This window comes from Prionailurus bengalensis, chromosome C1, assembly GCF_016509475.1.
Source record: "Prionailurus bengalensis isolate Pbe53 chromosome C1, Fcat_Pben_1.1_paternal_pri, whole genome shotgun sequence".
NCBI lineage: Eukaryota > Metazoa > Chordata > Mammalia > Carnivora > Felidae > Prionailurus > Prionailurus bengalensis.
In genome coordinates this window covers 17,846,297-17,869,058 of record NC_057345.1, presented here as the reverse complement: position 1 = coordinate 17,869,058, position 22,762 = coordinate 17,846,297, and the positions used below count along the sequence as shown (strand labels likewise).

The following is a 22,762-nucleotide window of genomic DNA, read 5'->3' as shown; positions in this document are numbered from 1 at the left end:
CCAGTCTGAGGGGGGAGGCACAGCCCTGCCTTTTGGAGATCCCAGTCTGAGGGGGAAGCACAGCCCTGCTTTATGCAGATCCCAGTCTGAGGGGGGAGGTACAGCTCCTGCTTTATGGAGATCCCAGTCTGAGGGGAGAGGCACAGCCCTGCTTTATGGAGATGCCAGTTTGAGGGGGGAGGTACAGCCCTGCCTTTTGGAGGTCCCAGTCTGAGGGGGGAGGCACAGCCCTGCTTTGTAGAGATCAGCCAGTGGGGAGGCACAGCCATGCCTGCTAGTGTTCTGAGACAGGGGTAGGTAGATGCAGCTCTAATCTCAGGGATGTCCCAGCCAGATCCCCCCCCCCCAGGCAATCCCGCAGGCGCCATTAACTCCCCTTTCCCACCACAGCGAGGAAGAGTTTCAGTTCACCGCCGCAGACTACGCCCTCGCAGCAGCCCTGGCTCTGACAGCCTCCTCAGAGACATCTTGGTAAGTCAGGTGACCTTTGCGGCGAACACTTGGCTGAGAATGGGCCATCCTGGCCAGTCCCCTGCCTCCACTACACTGCCACACTGGACTTAAAGAATCTGCCCAAAGTTCCACGTCTAGCGCAAGAGCTCAGACCACACTCCGGATGGGTCCACAGGCAGTAGTGAGGGACCATCCCCAGTGGAGAGGGTGGGGGTCCCCACTTCACCACGAGGCTTCACCTGAGAGCAGCGGGAGGCTGTCCTGGGCCAGAAGGCCTGGGTCCTGGTACTGGCCGAGTCACCAAGTCTCAGGTTCCTGCTCTGTAAAATAGGGGGACTATTCCTGCCCACTTGGTCGTCGTGAAGACAAAAGGAACAAAAATTTGTGAAAGAGCCTTGTACACGGTATCCGTAGTACTTATTATGCACCTACTGTAAGCAGGGCCCATTTCGGGTATTTTGGGGGCAAGAGAGGATTAAAAGCCGCTCTTGTCCTCAAGAAGCTTAAAGAGCAGCTGGTGATGCCGGGTGTGGGGGAGGACGGGTGGCCCTGGCTGGGGCGCCCCCACGAACCCCGGGCCCTCGGCCCCTGATGGCCTCTGCCACACAGGGAGGCCCAGCTGAGGCGCCAGACCTCTGCGGTGGAGCTGGAGGAGCGAGGGCAGAAGCGGGTGGGCTTCGGCAATGACTGGGAGAGGACGGAGATCGCCTTCCTTCGGACCCAGTGGCTGCTGCGCCAGAGACGCGACCGAAAGGCACTGAGACGACGGGTGAGGAGTCCTGGGACCTGCACCCCATCACGGGCCGCCCACCTCATCTACCCCCTTCTCCAGAGGCAGCTGAACATTCAGGAAAGAGTCCGGGCCCTGGTCTTGGACCCAGTTTGAATCCCGGCGTCCCAGCCCTCCAGCTGTGTGACCCTGGGCAAGCAACTTCCCCTCGCTGAGCCTCGGTTTTCTCATCCGTGAAACGGATGTATGTGGTGTATCAACTCTCGGGGTGGGGGTGGCCATTGAACAAGACTAAGCTTGTCCAGTGACCTTGCCAGTGCCGAGAACACAGAGGAGCCTCAGGACACACTATTCCTGACAAACATCAGGGAGCTGAAGCCACTCTCCGTGCCCCCTCCCCAGGGCAAGAGAGCCACAGCTGATACATACATGGGCTTTCTCCGCGCCCATGTTTTTTCACGTATTAGCTCATTTCATCCTCACTACAACCCCACAGAAAGGTGGGGGGATATTGTTATCATCCCCATTTTAGAGATGAGTAAACTGAGGACTTGCCTATGGTCTCACAGGTAGGAAGTGGCAGAATCTGGCCTTGACCCCAGGCCAGCTGTTCCAAGGGCCCTGCCCTCTGTGCCACCTTGCCTCTCAGCTGCCTGTGCCTGGGGGGCTCCAGTCCACGTGGGTGTGACTCCAGAGCCCGAGTGTCAGGGGGAAAGGTGACAGCAAAGATGGGGGAGATGTGATCCCCCGGCTCATGGCAGTCACAGATCCCTTCCCGCCTCCAGACGGAGGAGAAGGTCCGGGAGGCCAAAGAGCTGAGAGAGCTGTGTTCCGGCCGGGGGCCCTGGTTCTGGATCCCTCTGCGCTCCCATGCCGTCTGGGAGCACACCACAGTTCTGCTGACCTGCACTGTCCAGGCCTCGCCTCCACCCCAGGTCACCTGGTAAGCCACCGGGGCAGGAGAGAAGGGGTCCTCACCCTGCCCCCGCGCTCTGAGCCTCCAGGGCTAAACGAGCGAGCGTGAGTTCTTTCCAGCCCAGCACCTCTCTCCCAGGAGCGAACTTCCTCCCCCAGAACTTCTTGCCGCCTGAGAAGAACCCAGCCCCGCAGACCCTGAGCTCTGCCCACCCCCCAGAGAGCAGCAGCTGCTGGGAGGCTCAGGCCGAGTTATTCTTAGCCTCCTCCCAGCCAGCCTGGGGCAGGAAGACTGGGCCACCGGGGAGCCAGCACTTGTAAAAATATGATTCTGGTGGCATGAGAAGGCAGCTGCTCTGAGCTGGGCGTCTCGGGGGATGACAGCAGGAGGCAGGGCAGGGGGCAGAGGGGCAGGAGGGGAGGCGGGGAGGGCAGCCCCCCCACCCCCACCCCAGGAGCTCAGACCTGGAGTGAGAGCCCTGTGTCCAGACCCAGCTCTCTCTACTAACTCAGTGGGTGGTCTCGGTCACACCACAACCTCTCTGGGCCTGCTTCAGTTTCCTGTTCTGTAAAATGGGTTGAAGGCCTCCTGCCCAGCCTGCATGTGGTGAGGATCTAATGCCACAGCTACGTGGAAGCCCTCAGAACTTGGAAGGTGCTGGGAAAGCAGAAGATGCCCTTCCCGAGACTGTAACCATAGCAGAGCTACAGTCTAGGCCTTGCCGGCAGAGGGAGGGGCGGGGAGGTGGGAGGTGTCCTCGGACTGGGCGTGGCGGAGGCGGGCGTGGCGGAGGCGGGGGTGGGCGTGGCAGCTTGGGGGCCCTCACTCCTAACCGGAGGGATCATTCACGCAGCTGAGCCACGGTTGACTGAGCTCCCCCTGGGTCTTTCGGCAGGGAGTCAGACATTCTGGGGGAGAAGGAAAGGATTTCAACAAATAGTTACCAGGAGCATAATCTGCCCCAGGCCCGAACCACACACAGTCTTCCCTCAGAGAACTTTCAGCCCAGAAGAGAAATGTCAACTCAGAGAGAAGTGCATTCATGGGTGTAATTTGAAATCAGAGTAAAGATAAAGGTGATGAAGTGGCTGCCTCCCCCATCCCCCCTCCTCCTGAGGATCCGGGAAGTCTTCTCAGAGGAGGCAACACATAAGCCAGATCTTGAGGGTGAATACACCGTGGTCTAGTAGGAGAGAGGGGATAAGCACACAAATGACAGGGATCACAAAGGAAACAGCAACATCTTTACTTGAACCCATTTTTACTGACCCAGCACTTTCTTCTCGTTTGAGCCCTGTGGCCACCCATGGCTCAGAGAGGTAATGTGACTTGTCTACTCCTAAGGTCACACAGCCAGTTTAAGTCAGAATTCAAACTCAGATCTCCTCCCAGCCTCCTCCCAGTCGGCTTAGAGAGTAGGAAAGTCATCCTTGCGATTGGTATTTTCCCTTGAAGCACAAATAATTCCTCGGAAGTCAGAGAAATGGAAAGCCCTTGGGCCAGGACCAATCAAGAAAGGCGTGAAGGGAGTTGGCATCGGGGCTGGTCATGGCCAGATGACATGCATTCAAAAAAGTGTGCCAGGGGCTAGAATTCGTGTTGAGTGCTGGATTTCTGTGGGGACTGAGGCAGTCCCTGCCTGTAAGTGGCTGGTCAGGTAGGAGGACGGCTCTCGCCAGCTGGCCTGGGCTAAGGAGGTGGCGGGGGGGGGGGGGGGGGGTTGAGTACCTCAGCTGTCCTGCCTGGCAGCCAAGCCCTGCCCTGCCCTGGCACTTAGGCCCATATCTAAGGCATTCCGTGGGAGCTTCTCAGGAAAGGGACTCATTTCCACCCCTGCCAGCAATGTTGCCACAACAGGGAGCTGAGCGTGGTAAGTGCTGGAAGCAAGGCCAGGCCCACCTCCAGCAGGAGGGACTCGGGTGGCCCCTGGTGCTCCTGGTTTGGGGGGTCTGGTTTTTCATCATCGATCACTTTGGGCAGGGCCACTCACTGTCCTGGGACTGGCCTCCGGGGCTCTGTCCAGGCCCCGGCAGACACCCAACCCCCAGCTCAAGAGGAAGATCCTGGCACACCGGGTTGGTCAGGCAAGTACATTCATTCAGCAATCATTGAGCACTTCCTGAATGCAGGGGCACCAGCAGGACAAGTTAGGCAAAGCCCAGTCTAGCCATGTTAACTCTGCAGACATGGGCCCTGGCCATGATTCTATCTGATACCAGACTCCATCTCCCAGGCCAAGCAAGCAGCCTTAAAAAGTAAAATCCAATACCAAAATATGCGAAGAAAGAACATTTAGAGAAAGAATAAAAATCTCGCTCTTTTATGAGGGCGTCTCTGAGCCAGGCTCCGGGCTGGGCGCCTGGCCTCTGTTGTCTCACTTAATGCTGTTTTATGACTGGCTGCCATTTACAGTGAGATCTGCACAGCCCATGCCTTCGAGGGCCTGTCGTTCAGGCAGGAGCCAAGAGCCCAGAGAGGGCAAGATGGGTGCTAAGGTCTCTGGCTGTCCAGGCCTTGCCCAGAGCTGCAGCTGCTGCTTTTTTTTTTTCTGGGAAAGATGGAAGCTGGCCGGGCCGAGGTGTCTGGAAAGTTCCTGATAGGTGGGGGTGGGCGAACCTGACTTTGGCCCCCAGGCTTAGGAGAGGTGGAAAAAGATTGGGTACCGAGATTAGGCACCGCTCTCCCCAAAGGAAACTTAGTTGGGCTCCTTTCAGAAGAGGGTGCAGCCCAGGGGCTGTGTGATGGGGTGTGGGTGTGGCACTGTTTGGTTGCCATGGGCACAAACGGGGGGGGGGGGGGGGGGGTAGCCAGGTCCCAGGAAGGCGTCGGACTGTGGCCGGGGCGCCCTCTCTCGGCTTCAGCCTGCTCTTCAAGCTCAACCACCACGGGGGCTGACTGTCCATGCAGCAGCCTCTTGACCCAGAGACCCAGAGAGGGAGACTGACTTGCCCAAGGTCACACAGCCAGCTGTGTCAAGAACCCAGGCCTCCCAGCCTTCACAGACTTTCACGTGCCAGCCCTGACCCCTTAGGCCTCCAAACCCCCGCAACGGGCTGTGGACAGAGGCGAGGCCACCTCACAGTCCAGTGCCCACAGCAGGGAGAACAAGACACCAGAGTCCACAGAAAACATAGGGCCGTGTCCAGGGTGCAGTGGGCTGGGGCAATCCGCTGAGCCACCCTTGGCAGTCACGTGGGGAGTTGAAAGAATACTTCTGGCCTGGGCCCCACCCCAGAAATTCTGACTCCAGAGTGATCTGAGATGCAGCCTGGGCATGGAGATTTTTTTTTTAACGGCTGACATAAGATAAGAAGTTTATTTTTCTTTCACCCGCGAGCCTGATGTAGACAGGGTGGGGCGGCCATGGCGACTTTGCTCACAGATCCCTCAGGGACTCCGGCAGCCCCAGTCTTTCCCGGTGCGAGATGCCGGCCACCTGGGCCACGTTCTTGGCATAGGACGGAGGGGAAAATGACAGAAAAGGGGACAAAGCGTCATCGATAGCAGCCTTGTGACACTTGTACTTCCTTTACAGGACTTAGTCACATGGCCACACCTAGTAGAAAGAGAGGGTAGGAAATATGTCACACACTGGGTGGCCCAGTGATGAATCCTGTTCCTTTAGAATAAGGGGGAACGGCTATTGGAGACCAGTGAGCAGCTCCTGATACGAATTCCCAAAGCCTCGTGTTCAGAAACTGGGCATGGAGATTTTCAAAGCTCTCTCCCGTGATTATAATGACCGCCAAGTACAGAACTGCCATCCTGAGAGGTTGATGAGGGAGGCAGAAATGGGGGCACTTTCCTTGGCAACACCCTCAGAGAGGAGGAAAAAGCTGGGTCCAGGTCCCCGGGGGTACCTCTGGTAGGGGAAGGGGCAGCTACCCCTCATTACAGGTTCCCTCTTCTCTGCTTCCCAGGAGCATCTACAGTACCCAGGGCCCAGGAGAAAAGCTTTACATATCTTCTCCCGTTTGAGGGTCAGTGCCCTCATTACTCCCATCTCACAGATGAGGACAACTGAGGTTCCGTGCAGTGAAAGTGCTGCCTCGGGTCACATAAGCAAGTAAAGAGCACAAAGCTGAGGTTGGAATCCAGGTCTGAGAGGCTCCAGATCCTTCCCGCTCAGGGCCACCCAGCCTGCCACAGACCACCGTGTCTCCACAGGTACAAAAACGACATGCCAATCGATCCCCGCCTCTTCCCCGCCGGAAAGTACCGAATCACCAACAACTATGGGCTGCTGACGCTGGAGATCAGGAGGTGAGACTGTGAGCTCTAGAGAGACCCATGACCTCCCAGACCCCACCAGCACCGAAGCCAGAGCAGGATTTCTGAGTCGGCCTCACCTTCGGAAGAACCTGGGGTGCTGACGAAAACACTGATTCGCGGGAGGGACCCTCCTCTTGCCTCCCAGGAGGCAGATTAAGGACGACTTAATCTGGAGTGGGGCCTGGGGATTGGTATTTGGCAGGCAGTCCCGCGTGATTCTGATGCCTGGAATACACGAGAAGTAACGTGGAGTCAGGGGCCAGCCGGAAGGACTGAGGGATGAGCTAGGAATGCTGGGGGCGCTCCTCGCTGGAGGAGGGAAATCACACGTCCCCGCACGCACGCACGTGCACGCGCACGCACGAGTACAAGAGGAAGCAGTTAGGTGGGCCGATCAGGAGATGGTGAGCCGTAAGCATGGTTTTAAAGGGAGACGCAGCGTGCATGGAGGGAGGCCGTCGGGGGATTTGAGCAGAGTCCTCCCCAGAGCAGGCGCCACAGTGCTCACACGAGCTGCCCCGTGGTGGCCTCCGGTGCTGAGCCCTGTGCTAGGTTTGTGCGCATGCGATTGATAATGCCCACCGCTGTTCTTGCAGGGAGGCATTGTTATGTCCATGTTACGGGACAGGAAACCCAGGCTCCAAGGGTCAGGGGTCTTGCACGGCTCGTGCAGGGCAGGGCCCGGGTTGGAGGCCATTCTCTCCACCTGGGTTCTTTCCAGTACGCCAGTCCCTCCATCTCAGCCAACTTGGACTTCAGAGACACGACTGTGGACAGGACATCGATCCTACCCTGCAGAAGCAAAGTGGGGATGCATGGACGTAAATGTCTGACCACTCAGTGCCACAAAGGGACGTGCCCCGGGGGCTGTACAGTCAGGGAAGGCATGCAGGGCTGGGGTTGCCTGGAGGGGCAGGTGGGACTGGTTCCAGACGCAAGAGGGATTCCTGCCCCGTACAGCCAGGGTAAGAGCGGGGACACCCAGGAGCCCTCGGCTTGCTTATGGGACCAGATGTGCCACGTTCTACCGATGACTCTGTCACCACGTGGCTCTGGAATGGAGCCAGCCCAAGCTCCGCTGGGAACCAGACAGGGTTGGCCTGACTGGTGATGAGACCCAGGCCTGAGATTGAGAACACCTGGGCATCTGGCCCAGTTCTGGCACCGACTGGCAGTATGCCCTGGGCAAGTCCGTGCCCTGCTGCTGCTCCAGGATTCTGATTTGGAGGTGTTGACAGGGCAGGAGACTATGCCTTGTAAGAGAGCTTGTCACCTTGAAGCTGGGTTGAATTCTGGGTGCTGTGTGACTCTGGGCAAGTCACTTAACCTCTCTGATCTTACACAGTCAGTAATAACAATCATATGTTCACCTGAGGTGGACTAGGCTGGTGTTATGTCCCTAGTTTTTCAGAGAAGGACATTGAGACATGCCAAAGGGCAGTGGCTAGCCCAAAGGCACATAGCTTTTCAAAGGTGGGGCCTGAACTAAAGCCTAAAGTCTCCCCCTGCGAGGGCTTCGTGTTAATCCCCGCCTTTCCTACCCATACATGGGGACTTGAGTTTCCGATGGAGCCCAGCAATCTTGGGGCGGGGGGGTGTCTTCTCTCCTTTTCAGATGCACCATTGAGGACGCAGCCACCTACACAGTGAAGGTGAAGAATGCATACGGCCAGGCCTCCTCCTTCGCCAAGGTCCTCGTCCGAAGTAAGTATTCCCATTCCAGCCGGCCAGGCTGGCGCACAGCAAACCCGGGATGAGCAGACGAGGACATGTGTCTGTGGTCAGATTGAGGAAGGGCCCTTGACATGGGGGTCACCTGGGATCAGGTGACCTGGGCAGCCACAGAGATTCACTTCCCTGGGGCCTTCGGAGCAAGTGAGAGTCGCCTCCCTCAGTCTGCACAGTGTCCAAAGAGCGTGCTCATCTTGTTAGGTGGGACTCGGGTCCAGATCTAACTCAGGACCCCTGGAAGAGTGGCCTGGCCCTGCCAGCTCTCCTGAGATGTCCTCAGGGGGAAAGGCTGAGCACTACCAACTCTCCTCTTGACCTCACTGCCCCATCTGGGTGCTGGTGCATATTTCCCAGTTGTGCAGTTCCCAACTGGTGTGATTCCCAATCCTGGAGGTTCCCCCGGGGGCGTCTGAAATGACAGCGTAAAGCAAGGGAGACACTCAGGAGTCAGCCAGACCCGCGTCCGTATGCTGGCTCTGCCACTGACTGGCTGAGTGAGCCTGGGCCACCTCACTCCACTTCTCTGAGCCGCCGGGCCCGTAAGGGGGACGCCTTCTACCTGGCTCAGGTGCTTAGGCTGATTAAATGCGACGGTATAGGTAAAGCTTGGTGTGTAGGAGGCTTTGGGAAGGGATAACTCTGTGTCCCCCACCCCATGACCAGGGCAGCATGTACCCAGGAAGGCACAGCTCTGGGCCCAGGAGAATGCTGCCTTGCCTTCAGGGCCCTGAGAGAAAGGCTGCATGTGTGAGCATGTGCGTGCACACACATACGCACACACGCACACACTCCCTGGTCAGTAGACAGGCTGGAGTCCAGTCCCCCTCCCTGCCTCTCACCAGACCTTGTTAAACTGTCCTTCACAGCCCTCTCCACCCCTCTACCCTGTTCCCCAAATAGATCTTGGGTGGCAGTTGTCCCCTCTGCCAGTCTGGCTGGCTGTGGAATCTGAGCTGTCCTTATAGGCTGTGCCTAGAGTCAAGCCAAGGTCAGGCATCAGGGCCCTGCCTCCCTCTGTCCACCCATCCTTCCCATCGCTTCTTCCAGACCCCCAACCCTCCCTCCCTCAAGGCCAGCAACCCTAGGATCCACTCAGCTTCTTGGCCCCCAGACTCCAGCCAGACACCTACTAGGAGCACCTGTTCACGGTCATTCCCACCCCCTTCCCGGCTGTCGTCTCCATAGCAACTGATAGAAGAGACCCTGGGTTGGGGGGTAGGAGCTCTGGGTTCTAATCCTGAGTCTGTAGCTGACTTTGTGTGACTTTGGGCAGCCTCCTGACCCTCTCCAGGACTCACTCAGGAAGGGCCTTACCAGGGACCAGTCGCCTCATGGTATCAGGCTTCTGGGGTACTTGCGGGGTGATTACACCTCAGTTTCACCTGAGTACACCTCAGGGGACGATAACGGCATCAACAGACAGGGTGTCGTGAGGATGCAATGAGTTAATATGTGGCACGTGAGACACCCCACGTGAACAAGAGCTGTTACTCTCCTCTGGTGGTCTGTGTCACATCACCTTGGACTTCACCCTTGAGCCCCCACATGGCTCTCTGAGCACTGTCCTTCCCCTGCGGACTGTCCCCAACTGCACCAGAAATCCCAGTCCGACCAGACTTGGCTTCGATGAATACTGTGTGATCCTGGCAGTGGGTTTGGGCAGAGGATGAAAAAGCCACCATTTATTGGGCACCAGCTATGTGTCAGGCTCCGGCTGAGGGCTTGGTTCATGTGAACTCACTTATTCAGAACCCCAGGACCACCAGCTAGGAACCACTGTCTGCCTTTTACCAAGAAAGGAATAGAGGCCCATATAGAGGCCCAGGGGTGAAGGAACTTCCAGCAGCCAAAGATGGACCCACCAGGAGGACTCAAACCCACACCCAAACCCACACCTCTAATCTAGTAGGAATGTGAGGTCTGAACCTTCTCAAACTCCATTTGCCTTGGACTTTCAGCCTACGTGGGGAAGGATGCTGGCTTCGATTCGGAGATCTTTAAAAGTAAGGAGGCTCAGGGCGGGACGGCCTTCGGGGAGGGGGGGGGTGGTCTGGGCTCCTCGTCAGACCTTCCAAAGCCCCCTTTAGACAATTAGGCACCCATTGCCCACAAAGGCATGTCATTGCATATGAGCTGTTCATACTTGCACACTGACTTGGTGGGGGGGAGGGGGGGTGTTGTCCCCAGGTGCTGCCCCCAGCTGCCGAGCTGTCCAGGGGCCAAAGCTGAGTGAGAAAGGCAAAGCCAAACAGACAAATGGACATGACTCTGGCTAGTTACTATTTTGCTTCATCTGATCCCACCTAGAGAAATCTCTGCCCCACCTCCACCACCCTCCAGGACCGGGCCTCTCTTTCCCCGTTAAGACCACCTCGGAGACTGTGAATCCTGACCCAGAGAAGGGGGATGTCCCGGGCTAGGCGGGTGGCCTCAGAAGGCTGCTAACCTCACTTCTGTTCCCACCCCAGGACTGATGTTTGGCCCCAGCGTGGAATTCACATCGGTGCTGAAGCCGGTCTTTGCCCGAGAGAAGGAACCCTTCTCCCTGTCCTGCTTATTTTCGGATGATGTGTTAGATGCTGAGCAGAACATCCAGTGGTACCGAGATGGTGAGGACGCCGTCCTGGTCTCCAGCCTTCAGAGGCAGCCGTGGAAGCCAGAGAGGGGCTAGAGCCATGGCTCCACCCCAGTGCTGGTCCCTGGGTCAGGGGAGAGAGGAAGTGAGCTACGCCCCTGCCCAAGTACACGCTGAGTAATGAGTGCTGAAGAGGGAGAAGAAAGCAGGGGCAGAGGGCAGGTGGATTCAGATCCGGCCACCCTACAGAGGGTCAGCAAGCACCTGTGGGTGCCAGGCCCCGTGCTGGGTGCCAGGGCAGGAATGGGCCGATGTGCCTGAATTCAAGGGACTCTTCGTGTAGGAGGAGGGAGGAAGCCGAAACACAGTCATAGCCACTCCCGTTGACAGCCAGGGAGGAGAAGGATGGCAGGACCTCCTTCCCCACCTGTGACCAGGCCTGCAGCCACAGGTCAAGGAGAACAGCCCCCAGCAAGCCCCCCTAGGGAGATTGCACCTGCTGACGGCAGGGGATTGGAAGGGTAGGGAAGCCACAGGAAGCCCTGAGAAACAGTTGCAATAAGGCTGATATGTCTTCCCAAACCTGTATATCTTCTAGAACAGAGGTCCTGACAGGAGGGAGGCATGGAGAGCAGGATGGCCCTACAGTGTGGCCTCGGGGCCAGACGCCCTCCCTGAGCCCCAGAGTGCCTTCGCTGAAGCCCCATCCCTCTCATGACGGTCACACAACTGAGTCCCCGCTCCCTTCACTGACCCTACCCCCCTCAGCGAGTCCTCTGCCCTCCTCACGGACACCCCAGCTCCCTCAGTGAGCCTCCAGCGCCCACCCACTGAGCCCCCAACACACACAATGAGCCCCCAGCTGCCCCGCAGAGACACCGGCCTCACAAAGGGCCCCGTCTCTCCTGTTCCTGTTTCCTCACAGCACCTCCAACGCCTCACTGAGCCGCCGACCGCTTCCCTAAACTCCCATTCCTACTGGCCCCTTCCCTGGACCCTGCCCTGCTCCCAAGACAGAGGAGAGTTCAGGGCTAGCTTGGCAGAGCCCTGGAGGCCACCACCCCCTCCCCAAGTCCCCAGCCAAGCCACAGGCTACAGCCACTCCGGCCACGTCAGCCATGCCTCTGCCTAAACCCCCAGACCACCTAACGGTTCCCAGATGAGGCCAGAGCTCACACTGGACCCCTCCCCTCCTCAGGGAGACTACTGAGACCCTCGGGTCGCCGACAGATCCTCTACGCAGACCGCCAGGCATTCCTGAAGGTGTCCTGTGCCTATAAGGAGGATGAGGGGCTCTATACCGTCCAGGTGCCTTCGCCCTTCGGGCCCCAGGATCAGAGCGCCTATGTGTTTGTGAGAGGTGAGAGGGGCTTGGCGGGTAGGAAGCGTAGCTGGAGCCCAGAGACCAAATTGGCTGTGGGACCTTAGGTGAGTTTTCCACCCTCTTGGGGTCTCAGTTTCCCTGTTATAAGTAGGGGTGTTGAGTGAGAGTCTCTAAGAATCCCTGTTACATCCTGTGACCCTAGGACACAGCTGAGTCTCAGACTCAGTGGGAGCTGTGGAGGGAGGGCTGAGCATGGGCTAGAATGACTCTAGCGCCTGGTGAGTTCTGCCTCTTGGTCTTCGATCTGGTTTCAGATCCTGGCTTTGCCGCTTCACTAGCTGGGTAGCCTCGGGCAAATCACTTTATCTCTCTGAGGCTCAGTTTCCCCTCCACAAAATGGGGGGATGCCCCAGGGCTCAGGGATTAATTGCACTGATCCTTCAGGGGCCTGGAGTAGAATGGGCCCCTAGTAATTGGCACTCCCACAGCCCCCCCAGATGCTGTTGTTCAAAAGGAGGAGACCATCATTATGCAGATCCTGGTCCTCAAAACCAAAACTGAGCCCTGGAGGGTTCAAGCGGAAGAGGTTGTTGGATGGGAGGGGGAGGGGTCAGTTGCCGAGTAGACGCAGACTAGAAAAACCTTCCTCGTCTTCTCCTCGCCCCCCAACCCTCCTCTCTGGGTTTCAGATGCGGCAGCCGAGAAGCCGGGGGCCCCAGGCTCCCCTCTGAACGTCCGCTGCCTGAATGTGAACAGAGACTGCCTCATCCTGACCTGGACCCCGCCCAGCGACACCCGGGGCAGCCCCATCACCGGCTACTCCATCGAGCGGTGAGTCAGCCTCCTGAGTGGCAGAGCCCCCAGGGACACCTCTGCCTGGTTGTGACAACAAGAGTGGGGGCCACAGGAAAGAGGGAGCCCCATGCTTGGCCTCGGAGCAGGGCAGGAGGTAGACCAGGTTGCATAATTTAGGGGCTAGGGAGGGGTGTCCATGCCTCCAAATCTGGGGACAGCCCTTGGGTGAAATCCTAACTGCCACTCCCTAGCCACATGACTCACGGCTTGTCCCACTGTCTGAGCCCAGAGTGGATCCCCCGTCTGTAGAGCGAAGGGAATCCCACCTGACACCGAGGGCTGTGAGGGTGCAGTGCACCTCCAGGCACACGGGAAATCTGCACGGAGGCACTGGCTGTCGAGGGTGTCGAGGGTGGTGGCGAGTCCTCCTGGGGGCCCGAGGTTGGAGCCAGGTTTTTGAAAGGACAGCGGGACTGGAACCGGCAGCAGTGAGCTGGGCCGGCAGTCTGGGGTGGAGAAGTGGCCTCCGGAGGGGCTCACACCGGGAAGGTTGAGTCATGGGCTGGGGCTGGAGCTGAGGCCTCTCCCCCACAGGTGCCAGGGCGAGTCTGGGCAGTGGGTGCCCTGCCACGAGGCCCCCAGTGGGACCTGCCGGTGCCCTATCCAAGGCCTCATCGAAGGCCAGAGCTATCGGTTCCGGGTGAGAGCCGTCAGCAGAGCGGGCGCCAGCCTCCCCTCCAAGGCTTCAGAACTGGTTGTCATGGGCGACCATGATGAAGCCCGGAGAAAGAAAGGTGGGTACAGAGGCCCTGAAGGGACATTCTAGAGCATCAGTCAGGGCACAGTGAGGACTGCCTCATGCAGGACACAGGTGGCACAGCCCCCATTCCAAGCCCTGTTCCAAAGTGGGTAGGGGGAGACATGACACAGCCCTCAGGAACTGCTAGTCTGATGGGGGAGACACAGTCTCAGGAACCGCTAGTCTGATGGAGGAGACACAGTCTCAGGAACCGCTAGTCTGATGGAGGAGACACAGTCTCAGGAACTGCTAGTCTGATGGAGGAGACATAGTCTCAGGAACCCCTAGGCTGTTGGAGGAGACACAGTCTCAGGAACCCCTAGGCTGTTGGAGGAAGTGCAGTGCTGTCCTCAGGAAGCCCTAGCCCAAAGGGGAAGGTATAGCTAGTCTGATGGAAGGAACATGAATCTGCCCACAGGAGATGCTAAACTGAGGAAGGACCACAACACCTTCTTCAGATGCCCTTAATCTGAAGGAGGAAAACAGCCCTGCTTCAGGAGCTGTCAGCCTGGGGGCATGTGGTGGGGGGCCCCCCACTGCCCTTCCAGCCTTGAGGGGTCAGTCTGACTTGGGTTTGCCTCCAGCTCCACCGTGCCCTGGGCATCCGACCCCAGACACATTACTTTCCTTCTGTCCCCATTTGCCCCAAGAAGACAGAGCACCTCTCAGGGTCTAGAACAGCAGTGTTCTGCTTTAGACCCCTGAGAGTCTGGGGGTCAGACAGCACCTGCTTGAGGTCAAACAGGGAGGAGCTCAGAAGCCAGGACTGGGAACAGGGCGAGGAATCAGCTCCCAGAGTTGGCAGGTCCTGCCCTGACCTCTCCTGCCCTAGCCCCCCCGCCACACACAACCTCTGCACCCCCTACTTCTCCCCCAACATGCTCCATTCCCCAACGTGCTCCATTCTCCACCCTAGAGATCCCCTTTGACCTGGGAAACAAGATCACGGTCAGCACAGATGATTTTGAAGGTACGTGTGAACCTCCTAACCCTTTGCCTCACGATTCCAGCTTCCTTTTGGTTCTAGAAACTCTGGGACACAAACTGGCAGAGAGGCAGAAGCTGTCCACGTGTGGGGTGTGGGGAGGGGAGGGCGGTGAGGTCCAGTCGGAGGAGGCCAATGTTCTCAGGTGACGGTGGCCCATCTTGCTGTGCCCCTTGTAGAGGAGGTAGCACGTTGGGGAAAGTCCTGGGGAGGATATTGGGAGACCTGGCTTCTCGCCCTGGCTGTGCCTGGCCTTGCTGGGTGACCTGGAGCAAGTTTCTACCCCTCTCTGGGCCCGTTTCCTCCTCTGTGAAACGAGGGGTCTCTGACGGCCCACCCATCTCCGCCCCTTGATGACCCTGATTCCAGACTTTGTGACCATCCCCTTACCTCCGACCAATGTCCACGCCAGTGAGATCCGTGATGCCTACGTGGTTCTGGGCTGGGATGAGCCAAGGCCTCGGGGCAAAGCCCCACTGACATACTCTCTGGAGAAGGTATGGAGACTCCAAGGGCCCCAGCCCCAGGCTAGGCTGAAGAGTAGGCATGCTGTCACCCGGGAGGTGTGGGGGAGCTGGGGGAAGCACCGAGAGACCACAGGCAGTGTCCCCTAGAAGGGAATCCCTGCCTGGAAGGGCTGAGATTGGCCCTACACCGGGGCAGACCTTTTGAGGTGACCTCAGCCCTCCCAGGCCAGTTACTGGCGGCAGCTCCATGGAAATACACAGAATTAAGGGACACAGACCACAATAACAGAAGTACAATCCACCATTTCCGGGGTAGCTCCCCGCCCCCAAGTCTGGCTGGCATGGAGTCACACATCCAGTCAAGCCCCTCTTCCTGGCCAGGGCCACACGGGGAGGGTACCCTGGAGCCAGGGTCACGGCCAGCCGCACTCACTCAGCAGGGGGGGCGGGGGCGGGTAGCGCTGGAGGCAGTTCTCAGCCAGACAAAGTGGGGGCAGGTGTCTGGGGATGCGGGCAGCTCATCGGGAGTGGATTTCACAGTGGAGGGGAGGCAGCTGGCAGAGTGGAAAACAGCATGGTGTTAAGATCAACTCAAATCCTGACTTCTGCTGTGTGAGCCAGTTTCCTGAGCTCCCTGAGCCTCAGTTTCCTCCGGCATCGAACAGAGGGTGAAATAAGACGCGGCACACAGCTGGGCCCGCAGCTCTGGGCCTGTAGACACGTCCCGGGGACACGTTCTTGACTCCGACTCCCCCGAAGGAAGAGACCAGAGTTACCTTCTCATTACTTGCTGCACACGGCCCGGCACGTAGTAGGGGGACAGCCCAGGGTTAGCGAAAGTTCGGGTTGTTCAAATGGGCCTCTCTTTGCACGCGCACGGGTGATCCTGTCTTTCCCACATAGGAAAGCCATGCATCGTTGAGGACTTGCTTTGTGAGGCTCTAGCCATGTGATGGTTCAAATGTTGGGGTCAGGTTGCCTGGGTTCAAATCTGGTCTCTGTTACTTACTAGCTGTGTGACCTTGGGCAAGTTAGTTAGTCTCTCTGTGCCTCAGTTTCTTCTTCTGTAAAAGAGAGCTAATAACCGTACGCACCTTAGAGAGCCAATATGAGGATCAAATTAATTAAAGTACATGAGGACTAGAATAGAACCTGGCCCACAGTAGGTGCTCAGCAACATTGCCTGGTTTTTATTGTGATTTTTTTTTTCCCCTAGCTGGGTTCTGGACTACTGACAGGCAGGTGGGCCTTGGGAGGGGAAAGCACAGAGAGGGCAGGGTCAGTGAGCTCCCCCAGTGCTTCCGGGTTTTAACTGCCATACCCAGCGGTAGTGGCCTCTGGGCATCTTACTCACCTGCCGCCCCCCTCAGCCTTTCACCCTCTATGTGCCCAGAGACGCGGCATCTATGGCTGCCTTTTGGGTGCCTTATGCTGTGAAGAGGAAGCAGGTTGGAGGCACCCACACCTGAGCTTAAATACCAGACACACCAGTTATTAGATGTGTGACTTTCAGTCAAGTGAGCGAAACTCCCTGAACCCAAGTTTTCTCATTGGTGGGGAAATTAACACGTACCTTGCAGGGTTATTGTGAGAATGTATTCATTGCCTCACTTGTTGGTCCCACAAACATAGATTGAGCACCTCCCATGTACCAGTGCTGTTCTGGGCCCTGGGGGTTTGGCAGTAGATAAAACAGACAAACCCCTGGCTCGTGGAGCTGAGATTTGAGTAGGGGGTGCGGGATGGGCGGTAAAGAAGATAAGTCAGGAAAATACTTAGCACATTAACTAGTGGTAGGTGCTAAGGAGAAAGACAAAAAGCAGGGAGAGGGGTTGAAGTATTTGGGGGAGGGTTGGCTGACTTTTTGGATGGGGAGCTGGGGAGTCCTCTCTGAGAAGGTGAGTTTTGAATAAAAGCCTAAAAGAAATGAGGAGACTAGCAGAGATTTCTGGAGGGAAGAACATCCCAGGCAAAGACACCAGCAAGTGCAAAGGCCCAGAGGCAAGAGCTGGGCCTGTTGCCATCCGGAAGATCAGGGAGGCTCAGGGGGAAGGGAGAAGTGGATGTGGCCAGATGGGTAGCAGGGGTCAGGCCATGAAGAAGCTTCCACCCTGAGGGAGATGTCAGATGGACAGATGGGGATGTGATCTGACTTGTGTTCTGAAAGGATCCTTCTGATTGTCATTTAGAGAAAAGAGTGACGTAGCTCAGGTGAGAGATGATGGTGGTGGTGATGATGATGATGATGATGTTGATGGCTTGGATCAAGGCTGTAGCAGGGGTCAATAAGGTGATACACCATGTTGGTTTCTGGATAGATTCTGAAGGGGGAGCCAACTGAGTTTGTTGATAGAGCCTATTTGGGACGTGAGGGTCAGAGGGAAGGAGCCTAGGATGGCTTCAGGGATTTTGGCCTGAGCAATTAGAAGGATGGGTCCCACCAACCAAACATGGGCGGGTTTGGGGGCAAGATCCAGAGTCAAGTTCTAGACATGTTGAAGGTGAGATGCTCAGTAGGCATCCAGGCAGAGATGTTGAGGGGATAGGGGATCCAGAACTCAGTGTTCAGGGGCAGCCTGGGCCGGGGGTTAGAAGTTAATGAGAGCTGTGTGGGCACAGAGCCCGGTCCCCAGCAACTGCTTAACTAATGCGGGTTTCTTTCCTTTGTCACAGTCGGTCATAGGTAGTGGCACCTGGGAGGCCATCAGCTCAGAAACTCCTGTGAAATCCCCAAGATTCGCCCTTTTGGATCTGGAGAAAGGGAAGTCCTATGTCTTCAGAGTGCGATCAATAAACCAGTATGGCATGAGTGATCCATCGGAGCCCAGCGAGCCCATCGCCTTGAAGGGGAAGCCAGGTACCCATGTGATGCAGGAGAGGGGGGCAGACCAAGCCAGGCCAGGCCGTCAGCATCCAGAGCGGGGACTCCACCGCTGCAGAGACAAAGCCATACTCCAGGGTCCCTGTCCCTGACCCCTTCTGCCTATCACGAAGCTGACAAGCAGCATGATCTCAGCCCTGATCTCAGAACATCAGGAATCAACGTTTCTCTGGGTGGGGAGCTCGTGAGAGTATGGAGACTTTTTCCAGATCAGCAATTCACAGGTTGCAGAATCCAGCTGGTCCAGCACAGGAGCTGAGTGCGAACAAGTGGTCCCTCAGTTCTAACGCTGTCCCACTCCAAGCTCTGGCTCCCCAGGCAGGGCGCCTCTCAACAGCAACACAGCACGGGCCTGGGCAAGTCATTTCCTAGCCGCAAGCCTTGGCGTCCTCACCTGCCAAACCTGGTGTTCTGAAAGCCTGGGTACCGCTCCCGCCTCCGGCCCCTTTCGGAGTCTCCCAGCTGCGTCTCCATCCTGGTCCCAACCTCGCAGGGCCCCTCCCTCTTCTGAGGCCCCCGGATTCTGGGGTTCTTTGGTTTTGATAAGATCAGAAGGTTCCCTGCAGCTGTCGCAACTGACTAGCCCTTTAAGGAACCCAGCTGCAGCACGCCCTATCCAAGAAAAGCCTGAAGTGCTGCAGGGCCCCTTTGGGGAAGATAGCAAAGTCCTAGATTTGATCTGTTTCACAAATTTAGGAAGTATGTATATATACGTATATATATATATATATATATATATATATACATATATATATATATATATACACACACACACGTATATATATATACACACACACACGCACACACACTCATAGCAAGTATGGATGGATTGGTGGACAAGTGGTGTTTTTCTTTAATCGTGGCCCAGTTAACATGTAGACATGATTCAGAGTCTGGCCAGTAAGCGGTTTGTGATCAGATGTGGGCAGTCTCTGGACCAGAAGGCAGTGTCAGGGCAAAGTTCCTGTATAGTTCAGAAAAGGCGAGGAGAGAAAAAGAGGGGAGAGGGGGAGGGAAGGGAGGAAGAAAAAAAAAGCATTTGTATTGTAAAAGTTAAATTATTATACCAAATGAGAAGACACACACACACACACACACACACACATGCCAAAGAGAGAGACAGTGGTGAGGGAGGGAGGGGATGGAGACAGGATTAGTGAATGGAGGCTTTCATGAGGAAGCAGAGATGTTCGGAGGTAAGAGGGAGGGAACTTGAGAATAATAGTCTGGGGCTGCCCCTGGGCCCAGGAGGGAATACCCAAAGCCCCAGGGCATGACTGCCACCCCCCTGCCACTCTTGATTGTGGTGGGGGCTCCTCCCAGCCTTTCCCCACATCCCTCCCCTCCCCTGCAGCATCACATCACCCACGTTTCTGTTTTTTAGCTACTCTGCCTCCTCCAGCTCAAGTTCAAGCGTTCCGAGACACGCAGACCTCTGTGTCCCTGACCTGGGACCCGGTGAAAGGCCACCCAGAGCTCCTGGGCTATTACATCTACTCCCGGGAGGCAGGATCATCTGAGTGGCAAACGGTTAACAACAAACCCATCCAGGGCAACAAGTGAGTTTGCCCCAGCCTTCCTGCAAGGAGGGGCCATAAGGACTGTGGCACCTGCCGTTTCACAATATGGCACTGGGCGCTGGGCACTATTCCAAGCTCTTTTCCTATATTAGGTCAGTTCATTCTAACTGCAGTGCTCTGAGTTTAGGACTGTTGTTTTTCTCATCCCTATGCAGATGAAGAAACTGAGGCATAGAGCTCTTAAGTAACTTGCCAAAGTCCCTCAGCTAGTAGTGGAAAACTGGAACTTGACCGGATGGGCTCTTACTCAGCAAACGCTGGCTGAGGGCTTGCTGCCTGCAGAGGTGACAGACTGGGTCTCGTCTGTCCGGGAGCTTAGAGACAGAGAGAGGCAGAGGGTGCAGCCCGGGAGGCCTGGGTTCGGATTCTGCACGCACCCCTCACTTGCCTGGTGCTCGGGCATGGGTACTCGTTCTTCTGAGGCTGGGTTCCTCATCCATCATCTGGGCAGGTAGGACCAGACTCTCCTCTCCGCGGAGGCTCCCTCCTCACTCGGTGGCCCTGGTCCTGGCAGTCGCAGTGAACCTCGAAGCTTCTGGGCTCCTGACTTCTGTCGGTTTTGAGGTTCTGTGGGGTCAGGGGCTCCCCTCCTTTTCCATCAGATGACTGCCTGGGGGCTCTGAGCACACCTGGCTGGGCTCCCCTTGGCCACCAGCCCCTTGATTATCTTACCCAGAAAAAGGGACAGGACCTGGGACCCCACAAGTCTTTGGTATCTCGTGGTCCGCTGTGAGGGGTCCCTCATAATTCGTTATGGCTAAAACTTCCCAAGTTGGAGAATCATCAGATTTTTGACAAATTTTGACAAATGTGACCAGGTTGTCCCTAGAATAATATCTCTCCTTCAACTTGCATTTGATGTGCTTCCCTGAGGGGAGGCAGGGGTGGTGAGAGAGTTACTCAAGGTATTGGCACATCTGGGACACACGTCGCACCTGAGGGGTGGCACACTCTTCTGGAACGTCCAGAGAACTCATCACACGTGTGCGTGCTGACGGTTACATATGTCATGGCTGGAAAGAGGCTAACCACCACTGCCCAGGAGTGCTGCCTTGTGTGATGGCATAAAGGGAGCCCCGCTGGGCTGTGGGGGTCCGGTCTGCCATACCGCCGGGCCCCACAGAACCCGGCTCATTGTATGCTCCGTGTCTGAACGTCCTAACGGATGACTAACGAATGGGCAGGCTCTGCTCTGGGACTCAGGAGGCCTGGGCTATGGTCCAGGTGGTGTTTCTAATTGGCCGGGTGCCCTTGGCTCTCCTCTTTCCTTCTGGGGGAGGCCCTCCCCACCGGGAAAGTGCGGAAACTGGACCCTTTGATCCGTAAGGGCCCCTCCGCATTCCGACATTCAACTTCATCCGTACCTCCAAAACAGGGGCAACAAGAGTACCTTCCTCTGAGGGTGCTGTGACAAGAGCCTGCGATTACGTAGATTATAGGCAAAGCCAGGGCTAGACCTGCGTGCGTGGCTGCTGTCATTGCTGTCATGGTCACCATCTGTTGTCAGCAGGGGCTGGTCCTGGGAGCCACCCCCAGCCTCCCCTGACCAGGTGCTCCCTGAGCAACATCCCCCCCTCCATGCTCCATCCCTCTCATTGAGGTGTGCTCCCCATGAGACATGCATGTCCCTGAGCAGGGAACTTACTGCTGTGTCAGCTGTCAACACTTGACTGAGGTCCTCAGGTCTCATCGGGGACAGCTGGCTGAGAGAAGCTCCCTGTAGAGCAAGATTTGCTACAGGAAACTGTCGATAAGTGGAAAGAGAGAAAAAGGGGGTCTGCCATTTGGGTTTTTTTTTTTTAATTTTTTTTTTCAACGTTTATTTATTTCTGGGACAGAGAGACACAGAGCATGAACCGGGGAGAGCAGAGAGAGAGGGAGACACAGAATCGGAAACAGGCTCCAGGCTCTGAGCCATCAGCCCAGAGCCCGACGCGGGGCTCGAACTCACGGACTGCGAGATCGTGACCTGGCTGAAGTCGGATGCTCAACCGACTGCGCCATCCAGGCGCCCCATGCCATTTGGGTTTTATCAGGAAGGGGCATTTTTGTCTAAACCAGAGTGTCTCTGGATGTATGTCTCTGGATGACAATTCTCCTTCTGGGTCTTTGAAAGGATTCTGTGTTTTAGAATCACAGAATCCATGCAGATAATATGAACCACTGCTGTATTTCAAGGACGAGGCCCAAAGTCCTGGACATACACCAGATAGCACAGTTCAGGGGTTGGCTGCCTGGGCCTTCGGGGGGTAGCTTTCCCAGCATATCTGCATTTTAATGGTGGACTCCGGAAGAGCCACACCCTTTAACGTCTTTTTTTTCCCCCAGTTTTATCGAGAGATAACAGACATACGTGACTGTCTGTGTAAGTTCAAGGTAGACAGCATGGTGGTTTGATTTACATATGTTATGACATGATTGCCACCATAGGCTTAGTTAATATCCATCATCTTCTATAGATACAATAAAAAGAAAAATCATTTTTCTCGTTGTGATGAGAACTCTTAGGACCTACTCTCTTAACAGCTTTCCTGTATATCACACAGTGGTAATAACTGTGGTCCCCACATTGTGTATTACATCCCGAGTACTGATTTACTTTATAACTGGAAGTTTGTACCTTTTGACCACCTTCCCCCAACCTTTAAAAATGTTAATAACTCACCATCCAGGGTGCGGGCATCACTCTGGAGGCAGAGGCAATAATCTTTAGGCATGAACTGGCCCTAGGGGGGCCAGGGTGGCTCAGTAAGTTAAGCGTCCAGCTCTTGATTTCAGCTCAGGTTGTGATCTCACGAGCCATGGGTTCGAGCCCTGCATTGGGCTCTGTGCTAACAGTGCGGAGCCTATTTGGGATCCTTTCTCTCCCTCTCTCTCTACCCCCTCCCACTCGCTCTCTCTGCCTCTCTCTCAAAATCAATAAAAAATATGCTTAAGGGGCACCTGGATGACTCAGTCAGTTAAGCGTCCGACTTTGGCTCAGGTCATGATCTCACAGTTCGTGAGTTCAAGCCCCGCCTTAGGCTCTGTGCTGACAGCTCAGAGCCTGGAGCCTGTTTCAGATTCTGTGTCTCCCTCTCTCTCTGCCTTTCCCCCATTCACACTCTGTCTCTCTCTCTCAAAAATAAACATTGAAAAAAATTTTTTAATAAAATAAAATAAACTTTAAAAAATTAAAAAAAAACAAACAAAGAACTGGCCCAAAACCTCAAATCCTACCTCTGGTGGCCACTTAGCCCACAAGATTGTTCTAG

General features: G+C 56.2%; 1 protein-coding gene across 3 annotated transcripts in view; it reads left to right on the top strand.

Annotated features, from left to right (window-relative positions):
- Window positions 1–22,762, top strand: part of MYOM3 (myomesin 3) — a 48,591-nt gene that overhangs the window by 4,368 nt on the left and 21,461 nt on the right. The window contains exons 3-16 of one of the 3 annotated variants that reach the window (XM_043578587.1): window positions 391–471; window positions 1,063–1,222; window positions 1,969–2,126; window positions 6,267–6,362; window positions 7,987–8,075; window positions 10,061–10,105; window positions 10,571–10,711; window positions 11,876–12,037; window positions 12,691–12,832; window positions 13,391–13,590; window positions 14,512–14,565; window positions 14,950–15,077; window positions 17,721–17,904; window positions 19,313–19,487. In XM_043578587.1, coding sequence (XP_043434522.1) covers window positions 391–471; window positions 1,063–1,222; window positions 1,969–2,126; window positions 6,267–6,362; window positions 7,987–8,075; window positions 10,061–10,105; window positions 10,571–10,711; window positions 11,876–12,037; window positions 12,691–12,832; window positions 13,391–13,590; window positions 14,512–14,565; window positions 14,950–15,077; window positions 17,721–17,904; window positions 19,313–19,487 — 1,815 coding nt within the window. Of the gene's footprint in view, window positions 1–390; window positions 472–1,062; window positions 1,223–1,968; window positions 2,127–3,855; window positions 3,970–6,266; window positions 6,363–6,487; window positions 6,924–7,986; window positions 8,076–10,060; window positions 10,106–10,570; window positions 10,712–11,875; window positions 12,038–12,690; window positions 12,833–13,390; window positions 13,591–14,511; window positions 14,566–14,949; window positions 15,078–17,720; window positions 17,905–19,312; window positions 19,488–22,762 lie in introns of those variants that run through there. The other 2 variants (XM_043578588.1, XM_043578590.1) reach the window with 2 other exon arrangements.